Source organism: Diospyros lotus, chromosome 13 (assembly GCF_014633365.1).
Source record: "Diospyros lotus cultivar Yz01 chromosome 13, ASM1463336v1, whole genome shotgun sequence".
Lineage (NCBI taxonomy): Eukaryota > Viridiplantae > Streptophyta > Magnoliopsida > Ericales > Ebenaceae > Diospyros > Diospyros lotus.
In genome coordinates, this window is record NC_068350.1 from 32,683,204 (window position 1) to 32,702,182 (window position 18,979).

Consider the following 18,979-nt stretch of genomic DNA (forward strand, 5'->3'; position numbering starts at 1 on the left):
TTGGAGACTTAAGAGGATCCGATATTGATAGGACCAGTTAATAGGAACCCCAAGTAGAGGCTTAGGGGAAAGAGACTAATGGTTCGTAATATGAAATCACTATTTGGAGATTTGAGGATTATCGGTTGAAGGCTTAGAGGTCATTGGATTTAAGTGCTGTGTAGTGGAAGTGTATGTCTAGGAAAGTTCTGGCTAATGAAAGATTTGGTATTTAAGTGTGCATTTGTGACCCATATCTCTTTTTTGAGAACTTACCTAGTGTACTATTCACGTACAGACACTATTCCAGTATACGGTTACTATTCTCAGTGAATAGTAAAAGTTTGTTAGGGACTAGTACAAGCAGAATGATCTAGCTATTGAAATTAGGATCTGATGATATGATTCGGGGGTAAGGTTGACTTAGTAACCATGATTATGGATTCGAGAGATTCAGAGACTGTTGATTTGAGATCATTAGTCGAAATCCTTACAATGAAAAATAGGATAACTATGGTTATCGAGGATGATTGAATCATTGATGATTAATTTGATGTGACATGGCCTAGCTAAAGAGTTAGGATCAAATGATAAGTATTTTAGAGGGTCATTTAGTGTCTCGAAAATAAGATGTAAAGATCAGGGATCCAACGGATTGGGTCAAGCAAGAGGCTGAAGATGGCCAAATGATGGAGTATGAGTTGCGCCAATTGATGAGGTGACGGTGGTACAACCAATGTGACTCGCAGAGACGGGATAAGGAACCCTAGCAACGTGATGGCATTATTGGTTCGGTGTTCACAGTGACAGATCTGGATCTAGGGACCCACGTGCAGAGGGCTGATGGATGGCTTGTGGTAAGGTACGGGAGACCCGTCGACCAAAGCATCATAAGGGACTGCATGGGAGACGATCAGATGCTGAAGATCTGGGACAACCCAGTAGGGTTTGTACCTTGTATGGGTCTAAGTCCCAATGGTCTAGGGTGCGAGGTGTGTCACTAGCTGAGGTTGAAAAAGGCCAGAAGCTTAGGGAATTAACCTAAAATGAGATAGATTGAATATGGACTGGTGTCCTATTTAAAGAATTGTATCGGGGTTTGCAGTCATCTTGGGAGAGGGTGACACGACGAACAATGCGATGCTCGAGGAATAGAACACCTTGGTGTCTAGTATGGCAATAAGATCATGAGATGGTCGTGTTTGCAACTGCCTCAAAGAAAGAGATGGGTGGCACAAAGGAAAAACTACCTAACGTATGAAATGAACATGGTAGATGCATGCTCGTAAGCCATTTAGGCGCTACCTATGAGGTGATGAAATCACCGGCCGTGATGAGGGCCAAGAATAAATGTTTTTATAGAAGGAGTTAGACTCGGGACAGCGACAACGAAAGATAGTTCTTGGAGGACTACGATGAGACCGTGTAGTTTTCACCCTGGCTAGTCCAAAACCTCGACGATGAGTTGTGAGATGACAATCTCGATTCAAGGGAGGGTTCGGGTACCAAAAAGGCGAGAGTTGCTTGATAGGTCGTATTGACCCTAAAAGAATGATAAGGAGACCTAGTCAATAGAAGTTGTGATTACGGTTCAGTATACTAAATAGATTTGTGGAATCATGTAAAGTTGTTGGTGATTGACCCGACGAGGAGAACTCGGAAGCACCATGATGAATGGTGGATTGAGAGTAATAGTCGCAAGGAAATAGAGTTCACGAAAGATGATTGGAACCAGATATTGTGATCTGATTTGAGATTTTGGAGATAAATCGGTTTGAGATTCTTGAGGAATTTCTTGGAATAATTGATTGAGAATCTAAGGATTCGTGATGAACCTTTAAAGTTTTAAGGAAAAAATCCAGCGAAGATTGGAGTACCGTAGGTGACGTAAATACGTATCCATTCTAGCTGGTAGTATAGTTATGGATTATCGTCTTAAAGATGGTGCGAATCTTGGACGTGATCGAGAGAATCAAGTCATGGCAGATGTGCCGCGATAACAGGTCGTAGTAGGAGAAGTTGTAGACCTAGATCGTTTGAAAATCCAAGAATTTCGATTTTGGAGAATGAAACTCTCGTATGGCTAGACGATTAGTCTAGGTAGCTTAGTGGGCAAATTGGGAGATGTATCGCTGAGTGATGTTAGTAAGTTATAGAAATAAGGAGCCTACTCTGATATGGTATAGGAACATGCGGTCAGTGAAAAATTGTAAAAAAAAATGCGAAATAATAGGATATATTCTCGGAAGATTTATCGGGATTATTTCTTAATGATGATTGCCAATGATAGCTTAGCTTGAGGATATTGGATGCTTAGTTATAAGTGGCTTGATTGAGGACGTAAATTATCAGGCTTTGTAAGAGGAGATAATTAAGAATCAATATCTTTTATCTCGAATTTGATGAATTATAAAACAACGGCAAGAGGCTGGGATATTTATGATTGATGTGCGATCGAGAAATGAGGCATTCCAGAAATTGGCAATGGAGTCATGATTTGATGATTTGACCAAAGTACCATCTGCATTGAAGTCGCGTGGTAATTGTGTTTATTAATGATATTGGTGTACTCCTCGGATAGGGAGACGCATGAGGAACATTGAGGATAATGTTAAGGAACATCATGATAGATGTTGAGAATGGGATTGGCTTGTTAGGTCGTAAGCTAATCGTGAAAAAAATTATGAGAGCACGAGGCTCTATGTTAGTGAATGTGAAATCAAAATTGATTGTCATAAGCACCATGAGGATCGGAGTTTTGAAAGGTCAAATGTCCTGATAGATTTCAAAAGTTGGACCAAAAGTTTTGAATAGAGGTTAGGTTCGAGCAAAGGTTGGTAACCTGAATCAGTGTAACTCCGAAAAGAGGATCGAGGATTCGTGAGAATTGGCGATTTAGACTGGTCCTGAGAAAAGTATCAAAAGTGACAAGAGTAGGGTCAATTACAACTCTCAGAGACGGGACAATGAGGCTCTAGAATGACGATAACACCATGGGTGTGTGCTGTTAACAATAGATTGTAGCCTAGGGACTAAGACAGAAGGCTAGTAATAAGCTTGTGGCTAACATGCCAGAAAAGCTTGTAGGCTGTCTCGCGGTATGGGTTTGGGACAACAGGGTCTGAGTTGCTTAGTGAACTGCCAAGGAGACGGTCAGATGCCAAAGTTTAGGTAACATCGTGAATGTTATGTTTTGACTAGGATCTAAGTTCCAAGGGATTGGAGTACTGTAATAGGATCCCTAACTATCTATGAAATGGTTGAAAGTTTTTGAGGTTGACAAATTGTTGTCAGGGGTTTGTGAAATGAACTCTTTGAAATAGTTGTGTCTATGATAGGACTCAAGAGAGTCAAAAGAGAATGATCTACTAGATGTAATGAGAGCTTGTGATAGTTCAAAGGATCGAGTTGTGTGTAGTGCAACATGACTGAATGTTTGCGTGTGGATCACGCTAAGGCACTGAGTGAACTACCTGATGTAAGATTTGGAGCTGATAGCTCGAGTATGTGCTCTCAAGGTTCTAGAGACACAACCAGAATGGTGAGAATTTTGAGATTTAGAACATATAGGAAGGGAGAATGTAAGAACTCATATTTTCGTGAGGCTGCCATGTAATTTAAGCAAGTTTAAAATGCCAAAAACTTGGCTTGATAGTAGTTATCAATACCGAATCAACTGCAGGGAGTGCCCTGAAACCGAGATGCCAAAGGAAAATAATACGATATTGATGAGCATCTCGAGATAGGATTTATGGTATCGAAAGAAATCGAATCGAAAACGATTTTCGGTACAATTAAAATGCAGCTGCCATTTAGGCAATAAAACCGAATTATCGTAGGGGACTTCCAGAAAGTCAACAGAAGTTTAAGGGGGTTTCAGTTTTTTGTAATGAACAATCATTTAGTGGTTTCGGGATGAAGCGATAGCCCGGTGAGAATACTGGGGCAGAATCGTCATTATCGAGTAATCTTGGATTATTAATTTTACGTTTTCCGTATTGAAATGTAAATTAATTGGTTGTTTGAGGGTATAATTGTAATTACAAAATTGTCCGAGTGATATAAAGATGAAAATTGGAGTTTAAAGATGTAATTTTCTTATATGTAATGTAATATATAGTGTTATATGTATATATATATATATGTAATGTGTGTCTGTGCACACAAGAGAAATGGCCATGACTCTGCAAATGGCTGGCCATACCTCTGCAATCCGAAACCATACCTCTGCAAGAGTTATGGACTAATTCTCACGCCAAGAGGGATGGGTAAGGCAGGCTTGAGGTGGTGGTTTCGGCTATATAAAGGGAAGTGAGCAAGCAATGGTGAATGAGGGAAGAAATGGAAATGAAAGACGCAACCTAGAGAGAGTTGGGTTAGAGAGTTTGAGGGAGGCCGAGAGTTCGCCACAGAGAGAGAGAGAGCACTTGGCTGTGAGGGTGGTCGAGATAGGCCGCGGCAAGGGGCAACAACCATGGCCGCAAGTTGCGGCCATGGCAGCTCGTTAGTGAGCTGGACAATGAGCGAATGGTGGCCAACAATCAGAGCAGCACCTACGGTGGTTCTGAGGCAACACGGGTGGGCTCGATGGAGGCTCGAGAGGTGGCCGTGGGAAGCAGACGCGGCCATGGCAGCCATGGCCGTAGGCGGTTGTGCTGAAGCAGCAACTAGCCGCGGCCAAAGCTAGCTGCGAGCAACTGCCGGCGATGCTGTGCCAGTACCAGGGGTGGCTGACAAAGGCGCTAGTAAGTGGCAACGAGGCTGGCAGGCGGCGAGTCAGCCATGTGCACAGGCGCACCGTGTGCGTGTGCTCAATGAAGAAGATGGTGCAAAGGAAGGAGAAGGAAGATGAATATAAAGGAAGAAGAAAAGAAAAAGAGAAAAGGAAAAGAAAAAAAGAAGAAGAAAAGAAATAGGAGAAAAATAGAAAACAAATAGATAAAATTTTTGAAAAATAAGAAGTGGATATTTATTAATATTCCAGATATTTTAGGCGAGAAAATGGTTTGGGCATGCGTTTCAAGGATATGACACGCATACCGAGAAAGCTTGAAAGACTAAGTTAAGGTAAGTAAAATTTCTTAAAAAATTTTAGAAATTCAGAAATATTATTTTATGAATTGTTATAGTGAAATATTTGAGAAAATATTTAATTTGAATTTATTGAGAAAAAATAGGAAGAAATAGAGAGAAAAATAAAGAAAATATAAGAAATTATGAAAAAAATAAGTTTTAATGCTTATTTAATCAAATATGGTGATTATGATACTTTGAGACTTAAAGTTAAAGTAACTTGTGCGAATTTTGAGGTTAGCACGTAAATTGAGATAATGTATGAATTTCAAGACAATGCGCAAATATCGAGGTAGTTCGATAAGTTTGAGAAGGTAAGTGATACTTCCCAACTAGATTTAATTTTATGAAAAAAATTTGGTTTGTAAGTGGTTCAACCCAAAAACTCAATTTTAAGTAAATGATTTTATCATGCCTTAATATGAATATACCATGTAGATTGCATTTACATGTATTGATGATGAAATGTGTATATGTTCACGATAATATTATTGATCATATATCGCATAAGGGTTTGGGATTATGGACTGACATCGCTGCTCTGCCAAGGGTGCACCCATACACTTCAACATGGTAAGGAGGTTGTAAAAATGGGGAGCAATAGTTGGGTGCGGTCGACTCAAATCGAAATGACATGAAAATAACATTTTGCATTTTGCATTCATGCATGAAATATGTTTATTATTCATTTACTTAGATGATTCATCATCTAACTTGGGCTTTACCCCTGGAATATTCAAACGTTCCAGATGAAAATTGTAGTAGAAACGAGGATGAATAAGGCATGAAATGGTATTTAGCAAAGTGCATGATGAATTGAATGATAAATGAAATGTATGTTATGTAGCCCATGTATTTAAGTTCTACTATTTTGAATTCTGAACGTTTTGAGGAGTGATGATGTATATCCTTATTAATGGTTAATGAAGATGTAATAATTGATTTACGATCAATGTTAAGATATTATATTCGATTCTAGCTTTCGCATTTGATGTGCCTAATAATTCTCTTTCGAGAAAATGTATGGAAATTTTGGGATAGATATGAGGAATGATATGATTTAGCTTTAAGTTTGAAAGAAAAAATTATTATTCCAGAATTGTCCTAAGTTATAACACGCTCGAGAAAGTGGGTGTTACAAAATCTCTCAAAAGCCCTCTCAAACTTTTGCGCGGTCTCTAACATCAAGTATGTGGAGTTCCATCTAATTGCAACATCTAACGACAATAGGCCCTTAGATTCGATTTTTTTTACTTCCACACATTCTTCAAATTTTCTTAGTCTTCTTGGAGATTGTCTAATATATTTAACTGTATCCCTAACTCTTGTTATTGATTCATCTAGCTCTTTCCATCCATGTTGCACAATCAGATTTATTATATGAGTCACACGCATCATGCAAATAATAGCCACTCATAATGCTAACATCCCATTTTGCCATTTTTTTTCCCCCTAAAGTTACCCACAACAACATTATTTGAACTAACATTATTTACTGTCAAAGTAAAAATTCTATTGAGTTTCCATCCTATTAGACACTTCTCAATTGCCATAGCGATGCATCACCCTTGTGACTAGATATTGGACAAAAAATTAAAAAAAAATTCTTCAATATCCAATTATTGTCAGTATAGTGCATCGTTAAACATATATAATTAATCTTTTGAATGGAAATCCATGTGTCAATGGTCAAACAAACTTCTTGACGTAAATTTTTTACCTCATTTATTAATTTTAACCTTTTTTCGTTGAATAATTCAAAACAATCATGAGAAATTGTCCAACGTAAAGGAATCCAAAAATTTGGGCAAATCACATTAATGAAGTGCGTAAACCCCTCACGCTCAACAAATAGCTAAAGCCTTTATAGCAAGTACTAGATCAAATTTTCAATTCACCAATCCTATACTCTCCCCTTTTCTCATACCCCCACTTGGGTCAAAGTTGGTTGTAAGTTTAATTACATTTGGTGGGATTCCAAAGCATGAGGGTATTTTTTTACATGTTCCCATATGATTTCTTAGAGTCAATAGTCTCATTTTTTTTTTTATATCACAATAGAACTCCCTAGAACAATAGTTGCATCTCTCTTTAATTTGACTCGTTGAATTTGTAAATTTAATAAAATGATCCCACACATTTGACCTATCTCTTATTGTTTTTTTCTTTGCATTTTCTAGTGATGTTGCATCTCTATCATCTTGAGATTGGCTATCTTGGCTTGGTACTTATGAAACTATCATCCATACTAAGAATGTTTGTGGCGTGACTAGTGTCTTCTTCTTTTATCATTTAAAATTAATACAATTGTTATTAATGTGTATTGTATTTAAAGAGTGAGTTTAAATATTTTCTAGTTATTGTTGTCATTTGATTTGTCTTAGATGATGAAAAAATCTCACATCATTTATAAGTAAAATAATTGGCAGATCAGGGAATATGTATTTTCTTTAATTGAAACCTCTTAAGTAAACTATCCATTGAGTAAATCTACTAATATTAAGAATGAGATGTTTATATAGAAACTAGGGAGATATACAGTTGAGTAATTAAGAAAATCGAAGATGAAAGAAAGAAAAATCTAAATTTGTACAAAACAATTTTAGATGAGTGGACGAACAAAAGGGAACAGTAAAGAATACAAGTGGTTTAAACAATCTCAAGCAATCTTTTTCTAACACTTTATTCCTTCAAATGGTGCATGAGACAATTTTTTGTCAAATAAAAGCATTTACACAAAAAAAGGTTGTGAGTCATCCTAAATGGATAAAATATATAGAAGGTAAATGAAACTTGATCCAACAAGATAACACTTTTTTATGTTAGTTTCTCCCCTTCATATACTTTTTTTTCTTAATGTTTCTTGATCAACAGTTCGAATATGGACAACGCAAATTTTAAACATAATGAGTTACCTTTTAACCTTTCAAGAGTGGACAGACAGCTAAAATCACTTTAAGAGGTGGACAGATGTCGTTGATATAGTGATATCTGCATAACTAAAAAACTAAAATAAATACAGAGAAATAGAGCAACTAAGAGAGAGAGAGACAGAGATGTGATGACGGAAGAACTACCAAAACTTTCTAACGAATTGACCTATATTGACGCCTGAAGGCGAAGGGAAAAGCGACGGACGACGGAGGCGACAAAGGACATATGAAAGCAACCGACGACGATAGTAGGGGGTAGGGTTTCGATTTCGACCTTTCTCTTATCAATTGGAAATTCAGGGAGTCTTGAATGCCTTTTCCTCGATAGCACGGTGTGTTTAGCCGATTTATATAATAAAACAACATCGTTTTATGATATACAAAATGACGTCGTTTTGACCATTGGTCGATTTAGGTTATTCAGTTAATTGACCAATGAAATCGAACTAATTTTGAATAATCGAACCATTATTTGTTAATCGAATCGATAAGTGGTTAATCGAATCGATAATCACGCTCAAATTGACCGAATTGAACTGGCCAGTTCAGTTTCCTTAGTTTGGTTTAATCAAACCCTTGCACACTCCTATGAATGAAAAATTGGACTTCATCCGTGGATGAAGTCCGATCAAGATAGATAATTAAATCTCATCAAGGTAGATTGGACTTCTTCAATGGATGTTGTCTGAGCAAGCCATATTGGACTTTATCCATGTCGATGGCCATGCAAGCCACGCGTTGGTGTGAGCCATGCTGCGGGCTCGCAGCCAAGCTGTAGCATGGCCGTGAGCCACACTTCTTTGTTGTGGTTTGTGACGTTGTTTCGGTAAGGGTCGATTTAAAAGTTGACCCGTCACCTAACCTCTCCCATTCTTTTGACCATTCTCACCCCAAATCCTCTCAACCCAAACAATCCATCTCCCATCTAAGGCATCATCCATTTAGAGAAGAAAATTGATATTTGGCTGCATTCTCACGCTGCAATTAAAACACAATAAAATTTTTATATATTTTTTTCTTTATTTTGGTGAAAGGTTTATAGTCGTCAGTGTACGAATGCAGTTGTAATCCAAATTTAAATTTGTATTTTCTAGATAAATCCATGTCGTCTATTGAGAGATTTATTTATGGCAAAAGAAAAAGAATGTCACACACACACATTTAGATGAATTGGCAACGGGATTTTTTTATGAATTTTCAAATAACGGATGCTAGGAAATAAAACAAGCTAAAAGTTAAAATAAACATTGATTGTGAGAATATAAAATTGGATAACACTTGAGTTAAGATAATTTCAGCACCAACTCATTGATCCCCAATTTTTAGTAGGAAAGATTAGCAACATTAATTTAATTTCAGATATGAGGGTTTGTTATTAAATGTAATTAGAGATAATGATAGTTCTAGTTTAAGCAATTTTCATACATGATATGCGGGATTCTAGTTTAAGCAACTATCATAAATCCAATTGTAATTAATACACCAAAACGACTAAATTAATCATCCGATTTGAGTATGATAGCGTTTCCAATTCTAGTAACTCTCATACGTGGCATGAAAGCTCTAAGTTAAACTCACGTTCCAATCCAAACTTAGTGATTTTTCAATAATTAATACACACTCATACTGACATTTAAATTAATGTCACTCATTTAAAGCACATCTTTTTTAGAAATCATTGGCATTGGACAGTGTCCTTGCCTTAACCTAAGATTGAATTTAATTATTCATCTTCATTCAAGAATTAATTGATAGGAATTTAAATAGCGTAATTTAAATGACAGTAATTAAATTAGCAGAAATTAACTGACCATTTAGGCGATGGATAATAAAAATACGTGAATTAAAAATTACAGAAACTAATCGGTCATTTAGGCGATAGATAATAAAGTAACAATAAATAACATGAGAATTCAAGAGAAAAAAGAAAAGAAGAAAAATCACAAGAGAGAAAAGAAAAGAAGAAAGAACAAGAGCAATTCTCAAAAAAAAAATTCTAAGAACATAACTATGCTTTCATTCAAGAATAATAATCCCCTCACAAATGCACCAAAGTGAGCTATTTATAGCTCACAAGATGCAATACAAATCACATAATTTAAATTTATTCAACTAAAGATAATTATATCTCATGAGCACTCACAAAACATTCACCTAACTAGTGGAAGAAAATTAGTTAAAAGACAAAATATAAAAGACTTTAGATAGTGGAATACTCATAAGAATACAAAAGACTTTAGGTGGTAAAACACTTATAAAAATACAAAACAAAGAAAAGTCTTCTATAAGTTGGGCTTTGTTGGGCATTTGATTGGTCTTGGGCTTTTGGTTGGTCTTAGGCCTTTCTTATGTTGGATTCCATTTGATAGTTGAGCCAAGTGCACTTGAAACATCCTCTATACTCTATAATTGACCATTGAATTTGAGTAACAATAATGGGTAATCCAACGTCTTCGATTTATTCCCCTAATTAATTGTAGAAGTCAACTTCCTTGCTTCATCCTGAAATAATATGTAATGCGAATAATTATTTATTTTAAATATAAATATAAAGCCAAAATAGAGATATAATTTATTAAGATTTAGGAAACATTGACCCCTCATCAATATTTCACCCCAAAATCATAATAAATCGCACATTTCATCCCTTTCATTCTCTGATTAATAATGTATGTATGGTCCAAAATTTATGCTTTGCGAAATATTTGTCTTGTTTTTAGTTCTTAGGATAGAATGGTGGATGAGATAGAGTTAGGCCATGATTGTATGTGAAGGGGTAATGGATGTTGTGGTTTTTTCAAATGGGGGTTTATAGTACCCTATATGTCTTATTTCATGTGTGTAGATATAGTATGCATACCAAGTGTTTGATAAAATGTCCCACTCAATGTTTTCCCCATAACTTGGAGCTTTAGTTTGGGGATACTAGGTGTTTGATAAAATCTCTCACTCAATGTTTCCTCTACAAGTTGGAGCTTTAGTTTGGGGATACCAGGTGTTTGATAAAATGTCTCACTCAATCTTGGAGCTTCGTCAGAATACGAAAATTCTACGAAACAAATTCATCAACCTATTGAATTCCAAATCAAGAATTTAATTTGCTAAAATTCAAAAAATTAGATGAAGTCTGATCGGACTTCACTTTCACCTAATTTCCATGTATGAAGGAAATAAATGAAGCAAGCTTACCTAGGTTTGACATTGTAGTATGTCGTCAGTGGTCTAGATCTTGTCCCACTGTAGATCTGGTTTCTTCAACAGTGGGTGGTGGCGAGTGATGGCCGGAGGTGTTGGGGAAGCATGTTGAAGCTACTATTTGCAAACGGTTCCTAGAGATGCAATGACAGTGGTGAGATGCAATGGAGAGAGAGAGAGAGTGTAGGTGAGGGTAGGTGAGGGGTGGTTAATGGGGGAGAGAAACTTTCAGACAAAGATTGGCGCCTTCTCTTCATCACTCCTTCAAAACAATCAAAATATCGCGATTTCTCCTTTCAGTGATTGGGTTTGTACAAGTAGCATTTTTCTACCCTTATATAACACCGAAAAAGGGATTTAGAATATGAAGGGTGATATGCGTTTGCTGTACATTTTTAAGACGTCTGCTTCTCATGCACATAGGATAAGATTGCTTTGCTTCTAATTAATATTAATTCCATGAAACACACCATATCTTGTAAAACTACACCATTTGTGTGCAGGTTCAGCCTGGACAATCCTGTCCAGATCATTTGCCGAGTACTGCATTGTGGGCTGGGACAACCTGCCCAGAACTCTCCTCCTCTACTACACCAACTTCGTCTCCTCGCCGGAGGGCTACTTCCAGACGGTGGCATGCAACTCTGCCGACTTCAGGAACACCACCCTCAACCACGACCTCCACTACATCACTTGGGACACGCCCCCCAAGCAGCATCCCCGCTCCCTCGGCCTCAAGGACTACCGGAAAATGGTCCTCAGCAACCGCCCCTTCGCACGCAAGTTCCGGCAGAACGACCCCGCCCTCGCTAAGATCGATCGGGAGCTTCTCAAGAGGCGCCCGCGACAATTCGCGTACGGAGGATGGTGTTCCAAGTCCAACGATGGGGTTAATGGCCGCGTACGTACTAGTAGGTGCGAGGGCTTGAAGAGCTACAAGTATGGCGTTTTGGAGCCTGGAATTGGATCAAGAAGGCTCAAAACCCTGCTTACAAAGCTGGTGTCTGCGCACATTAACGACTCCAATAAGCGGCAGTGTAGATGATACCATTTTAGGTTATGAATCATCCAACATCGATGCCAGTGTAGTGTGCATTAGTATTCTATATATATATATATATATATATCTAGCTAGGCTAGCTATGACTATGACGGGCAATAACACACTCCATATAGTTATTTTATATTTTTTTAACTATGATATGTGCAATTATTAATATTTTTGTTAAAGTTTAGATGACAATAAACCTTTTGAATAATCAGTGCTGTACTTGGTTTTAGTTTTTTTAGAAAATAATTCAAAATGATACAAAGTGATGGGGGTATAATTATTTATATAATGTATATGTAAAGCAAGAGGTATAAAATAGTTGACATATATATGTAAAGTAATGCAACAAGATGTACCATATTGAATATTAGTTGGCTCAAAGTGAAAGAACTTTGTTTGGGTTCACAAGACATTGTGGTCTTATAACATGTTATTGGGTATGGGTGTTCAAAAAATTTGCTAAGTTATGAAAATTGATCGCACCGTATCGCTCTGTTTTTTTAGGGGAATGGTTTGAGAAATTCATAAATAGTGCAATTTGCAATTTGATAAAAATATTTTTAGTTTTTAACTGAAATGCCTGATTAGTCTAATAATATAAAGATTAAAAAAAATAAAACCCTAAAAATACAATAGAAATCTATGGGTTTAATTGGTTATGCTTAGTACTTGAACTTTAATAATTAGTAGTAAGTTGATTATGCTTGGTTTTGGATTTTAATAGTTATGACATGTTTTGAAAATATGTTTAAATTTTTATTTTGATTTTTGATTAAGTTGTAGTTTGTTTAAATTATTTATTAGTATAGTTTCTCTCTTTCTTTCCTTATAAAAAAATTAATTTTGAAATGAAAAATTCAAAATATGTTAAAATGATTAACCAAAAAAGCTTTAGACCCAATTTGTTAATTTACCAAACCCAATAGAAAGCCCACTCAATCATTGAGAAAATCACACCGAATTGTACCATATTTTGTGATGCGATTTATGAAAATCAAATCAGAATGCGTGGTTTAAAATAATAAAAAATTTACACATATGATTTGACGTATTAAAAAAGGTTTAGACCAATCAAACTTTATCGTAAATAACCTTATTATTAGGCCATTTTTGGAGTGCAAAAGCCATATGTTTTGAGTTCTAGGCCAAAATTAATTTTACAAATACAAAATTTAGGAAAATGTTAAAAAGTAACGCCACAAATTTATAACATTGCTTGTTTTTAATCAATATTAATTCTTTCTTTCTTTTTTCTTTTGAATTAACTTATAATTTTTTATTTTATAGATGGCACAAACTAATAAAGGTACCCCATGTAACACTAAAACTACAACTCAAACAACTTTTGCTTCAAAGGATAAGAAAGAGAATTATAAGAGAAAAAACATATATTTAGAATCATTTCACAAAGTTTGATACAATAGACGATGAAAGTGTAATTATTATGCTCAAAGTTATAAATGTAATTTTACGATTCTTGTTACAGGTACACCTAGAGGTCATTTGAGCAGATGCAAGGTGTATCAAAAACAAACTTAAGCACACCTCATCTTCACAAAAACAAATTAAATTAGAAACACTTTGGATGGCAAAGTTGAGAGAGACCAAAAGGGTATTGACTTGATATGTTGGAAATTTGATGAAGATCAGTCTATTAGAAAGACTTTAGCATATATGATAATTGTTGATAAATTTCAATTTAAATCTATTGAAGGTCAACGTTTTCGATATTTTTGTAACCAAATGCAACCAAGATTTTATGTTCCTAGTAGCAAGAGATTGCTTCGAGAGGTTTGTAGAAGAAAGATTGAAATTAAAGAATTTTTTAAGAATGCAATTATAAAAGAATTTGCCTCAGCATGGATACATGGACTTCTTTACAAAGAATTATCTACATGGGTTTAACGACTCATTTCATTGACAATGAGTGAAAATTGAACAAAATAATTATCAACTTTTGTTCAATTTTCAATCATAAAGGTGAAGCCATTAGTAAAGCAATTAAGAAGTGCTTATATACTTGAGTAGGGTATTGAAAAGGTTATGACCATCATGGTTGATAATACGAGTTTTAATAATGTTGTTAATAGATATTTAAAAAGAATAGTCCTTCATTGGAAGGGTAATGTTTTAAAAAGAGACTATATTCACATGAGGTGTGTTGCACTTATTATGAATTTGGTTGTTAATGATAGTTTGAAACTTGCAAATGATTCTATTATTCGTGTTCGAAATGCAGTTAGTTATATATGTGAGGCAGTCTCCAACTAAATTGCAAAAATTTAAATCCTGTGTTGAAGAGGAGAAAATAGAAAGTAAGAGCTTATTGTATCTAGATGTACCTACTAGGTGGAACTCAACATATTTAATGTTAGAAGCAATTCAAAAATTTCAAAAAACCTTTGATCAATTTGAGGAGTCTGACCCTTTTTATGTAACTAATATTATTGAAGTGGACGTGGTAAAGGAAAACTATTGAAGAAAATTGGGAGAAGATTAGACAAGTAACGAAATTGTTAAAACATTTCTATGACCTCACCAACACTCATGTTTCGAGTTTATTTTATATCACATCTAATATTTATTTTCGTGATTTAAGTGATACCAATTATCTCTTGAAACAATGGTGTGCATCAACTAACTTAGAATTTCATGCCATGACTAAAAAAAGTTCAAAAAAAAAGTGTGACAAGTATTAGGGGAATCTAGAGAAATTCAATGTGATGTTTTTTTTATCCCGGTAGTGCTTGATCTTCGTTACAAATTTGAATATGTGGAGGTTGATATTAATCAAATGTTTGATGTTGAAAAAGAAATGAAAGTAGTTAAACAGGTAAAAAGGGCTCTTAATTCTTTGTATGATAAGTACATGCATTTGAATTTATCTCCTAGTGGATCAAATAATAGTGCTCAAAGTAGTAGCTCAAGTGACATAAATGAGGAGCCAAGTTTGCATAAAGCTAAGCCATTAATGGTGTCTATTTTCAAAGACATAAAGCTCAAAAAGATGTTGGGGAAGTTAAGTCGGAATTGAATAAGTATTAGAAGAAAATGTTGAAGATGTCAATGGTTCATTTGATATCTGGGCGTGGTGGAAGGTTAATAGCTTACGATATACCATTTTTTTTGTTAGAAAGGGAGGTGCTATGGTACACACCAAGAGGGAATGAATTGGTTACTTTAAAAATTTGATATAACTTTGAAATCATTTTGATTGAAAATAAAAATTCAATGCAAGTGAGGATAATGAAATGCTAGCAATGATAAACAAATCAAATAACATAAACAAGAGAGAACACAAAGATTTATACTGGTTCGGCTTAATCCAAGCCTAATCCACTACCTTAGCTCTTCACTAAGAAATTTTCAAACTATCCAGTAAAACCCCCTACTTAAACCAAGTAGATCCTCTAGTCTGAGACTAGGAAAATTACAAAACCTCCCACTCAAATGGGCCGTTTAACTACACAAGTTAGGAAAATAAAAATTATACAAATCAAAAAGAGAAGCTAAGAGTTAACACTCTTAGTTATAAAATCTCTTACAATAAAAACAAGGGTTAAGAATATATTAACAATCATAGAACAAAGACTTTGAGAGAAAAATATAACAATGAAAGCACAGAACACTGTAAGTTCGAATAAAATGATTTGCAATATTTAGATCATCTCGTTTCCGTCCATTAGCTGTCTCTTGATCCTCCTTGAGTTGTATATATAAGCTTCCCAAAAGATTGAAGAGAAATGTAGCCGTTTGTGACCGTTGGGATTTGAAAAATTAGCCATTGGAAGCTTTCTACGAAAAGAGATAGTCGACAGAAAACAATAGATAATTGACAAATTCATAAATAAAACAAGGCATAGTCGACAGACAATAAAGCATAGTCGACTATTGTTTAACAAAAACATGTCATAGTCGACTAACACATTCACATAGTCGATAGATTTGAAAATATGAAGAAAATTTTGAATATCATATACAAATATAGTCGACTATCCTTACACAATAGTCGACAGAACAATAGGCATAGCCGACTATTTATGGGCATAGTTGACAGATTGAAGCACACAGTCGACAGATGAAGAATATAATCAACAGAATGCAGCTTGAAAACATTCCAACATATTTACATTTCTTTAGTTTAAGTAAATGTCCTCATTTTGTTTAATTTATATTTTACATTCCATTTACTTTAATACATAAATGTAAATAAGAAAGTATATCTATTTTAATAAAAATATCTAAAAAATCAAAATTCATAAGAATAAGAAAATGGAATTTGGGTTTTAGACAAATTTAGGATTTTGCGGTTTTACCACCTCCAAGATGTACATTTTCTATTTCTTAAAAAATTCGTTAAAAATCATTTTATCACTAATGAATGTTAACTATTGAAATACCGGGAGTTAGTTTTCTAAAAAAAAAGTATTTTCATATATATCTCCTTATAAGGTGCTAACCTTCCAAACTTAGAAAAATATGACTTTGAAATCTCGATACTTGAAATTCATTTGGTTTTCATTCTCACAAAGTAATACTTGATATTGAAATTGATTTATGTTGAAAACCACAACCTTAATTCATAACTTAGAGATTAAATAAAATATTATTTTTTATCATCAAAACAAAATATACAAAAGTAAAACAACATCTTTCACTAGTTGCAGGTAAAGTATTAGCTATTCCCGTCTCCACAATTGCATTAGAATTGCATTTAGCATTGGAGGTCGTGTTCTTAACTCGTTTAGCATGTCTTTTAACTCCTAAGTTGGTGGAAACACACTCATTTGTACCTAGTTTGTTATATTCCTTATTTTAGTGAGGAATAATATTCCATAATACTCCTAAGTTGATTGATACTATACTTTGCTAAGTTACATTCCTTAATACTCTAATAATTTGTTAAAACTTATTAGCAATTTTAACTTTCTTCTTTTGGTTTATGATTTATGATAAGTGACATCCTTTACATTAACTTGATTAAACCATTTTAAACCTCACCAAATCATTATTCTTCAGTTTAGTTTGGTTCGATTTATATTTTAAAATGGTCTGATTTGGTTTAAAAATTTAAAAGTCATTTACATTTAAGTTTGGAGTGGATTACTATACAAATCATTCCAAACCATTCGATCGTGCCGACCCTTACTCTCTACCCCCACCCTGTGCATGTTATTTGACGGTGATTAGAAATTGCATTTAGTTTTAAAGTAAAATTTGGATGGGAGATAAAATTTAATGTTGTAATAAAATAATTTTATTTTAAGTTAGATATTGTGTTTTGAGAATAGGGGTGTGTATGATTCAATTTGGCCAATTTTTTGACATTTTTAATACGCCAAACTGCATATGCAATTTTCTTATAAAATCAAATTGTACAGTCTGGTTTGGTGAGGGGAAACCACACCGCATTTTGCGGTGTGATTTGGTGTGGTTTTCGCGATTTGTTGAATGCTTAGTTTTTGTAGTTTGGCGTGGTTCGACACAGTTTGGTTTCTACAGTTCGGCATGCACTCAGCAGAATGCACCAATCACCTTCTGGAGTACCCCAAAAATCAAATGAATTTATTACTTTCTGTTAAAACAAGATACTCTAAGAACTAAATTCAAAAATTTAATGGACGAGATTTATATCAAATGAAACAATATATACACTGGCACACTTTTTTTATATTTTATCATTTATTTTTTAATTATTAAAATATTACTCGGTGATTCAATTTTGAATCGAACCACGAAATTTTCAAACCGCAAACCGCACAGTTTGTGATTTTCTCAAATCGTACCGAAGAGCTCACCCAAAAAAATCATGCAATTCGGCCAATTTTTGGAATAATAAATTGGTAGTTTTCATATACCAAATGATTTGTTCTCATATTCAATAGAATATATTACAACAGATTAGTAATATAACTATTTTATAAAGTCATACGTAAAATAATATAATTATCAATTATTATTCATTTATTATATTAATAATATAATTATATTTTAACATTTGAGTACAAACGCAAATATTAAAAGGTAAAATGCCAAATTAGTCCTTATACTTTGGTTTAGGGTAAAATTAGTTCCTACTTTCAAAAGGCTAAATAAGCCCTCATATTTTTAGACGTGGGGCCATATTAGCCCTTTAACATTATATAAACATCATCTAACAGTATTTGTATTTTATTAACAGGGTGAAGTCTATCCCAGATAAAATCTCTAACCCCTAAAATTAGACCCAAATCAAAGCTCTAATTAAATTATACATATTTTATTGCTAAGGTACTTCCTTTTAATTTGGGCAAGATAAGGTTTTCATATTACAAATGACTCAAAAAATGTGATTAAAAAGTGCAATTATGACTATCAATTTGATTTTCTCATGTCATTATTCTCTATTCAAATACGAGTCTAGACTAGGGTAGACTAAGAAATTAAAAAAAATTAAATTAAAATAGTCGATCTAGTCTAGGACCATGTGCATCCTTGTGGCTTGCAATTGGCGAAACCTATTGCCCACCTGCCCCCAAGTCATCGAACTTAATTGTGTGTGAGTTTGATAAATAAACCACCATAATAGTTAAATTATCTATATAAGATAACAAGTTAAAACTAAAAAGCTATAATCTACCTAAAGCTCACCTTAAATCCATTTCCACTTTTAGCTTTCTGTAACGATGCTGCAGAGGATGTGTTCTTCAATGACATTATTCAATAATCAAATGATCCAAAATCACTTTTTTGGCAAAGAAAGAATCAT

General features: G+C 34.4%; 1 protein-coding gene across 3 annotated transcripts in view; it reads left to right on the forward strand.

Annotated features, from left to right (window-relative positions):
* The window catches only part of LOC127788534 (beta-glucuronosyltransferase GlcAT14A-like), a 50,813-nt gene extending 38,320 nt beyond the window's left edge, over positions 1-12,493 (forward strand). For all 3 annotated transcript variants that reach the window (XM_052316947.1, XM_052316946.1, XM_052316945.1), the window contains one exon: positions 11,684-12,493. In XM_052316947.1, the coding sequence (XP_052172907.1) occupies positions 11,684-12,109 (426 nt within the window). In that variant the 3' untranslated portion in view covers positions 12,110-12,493. The remainder of the gene's footprint in view (positions 1-11,683) is intronic.
* The last annotated feature ends 6,486 nt before the right edge of the window (positions 12,494-18,979 follow it).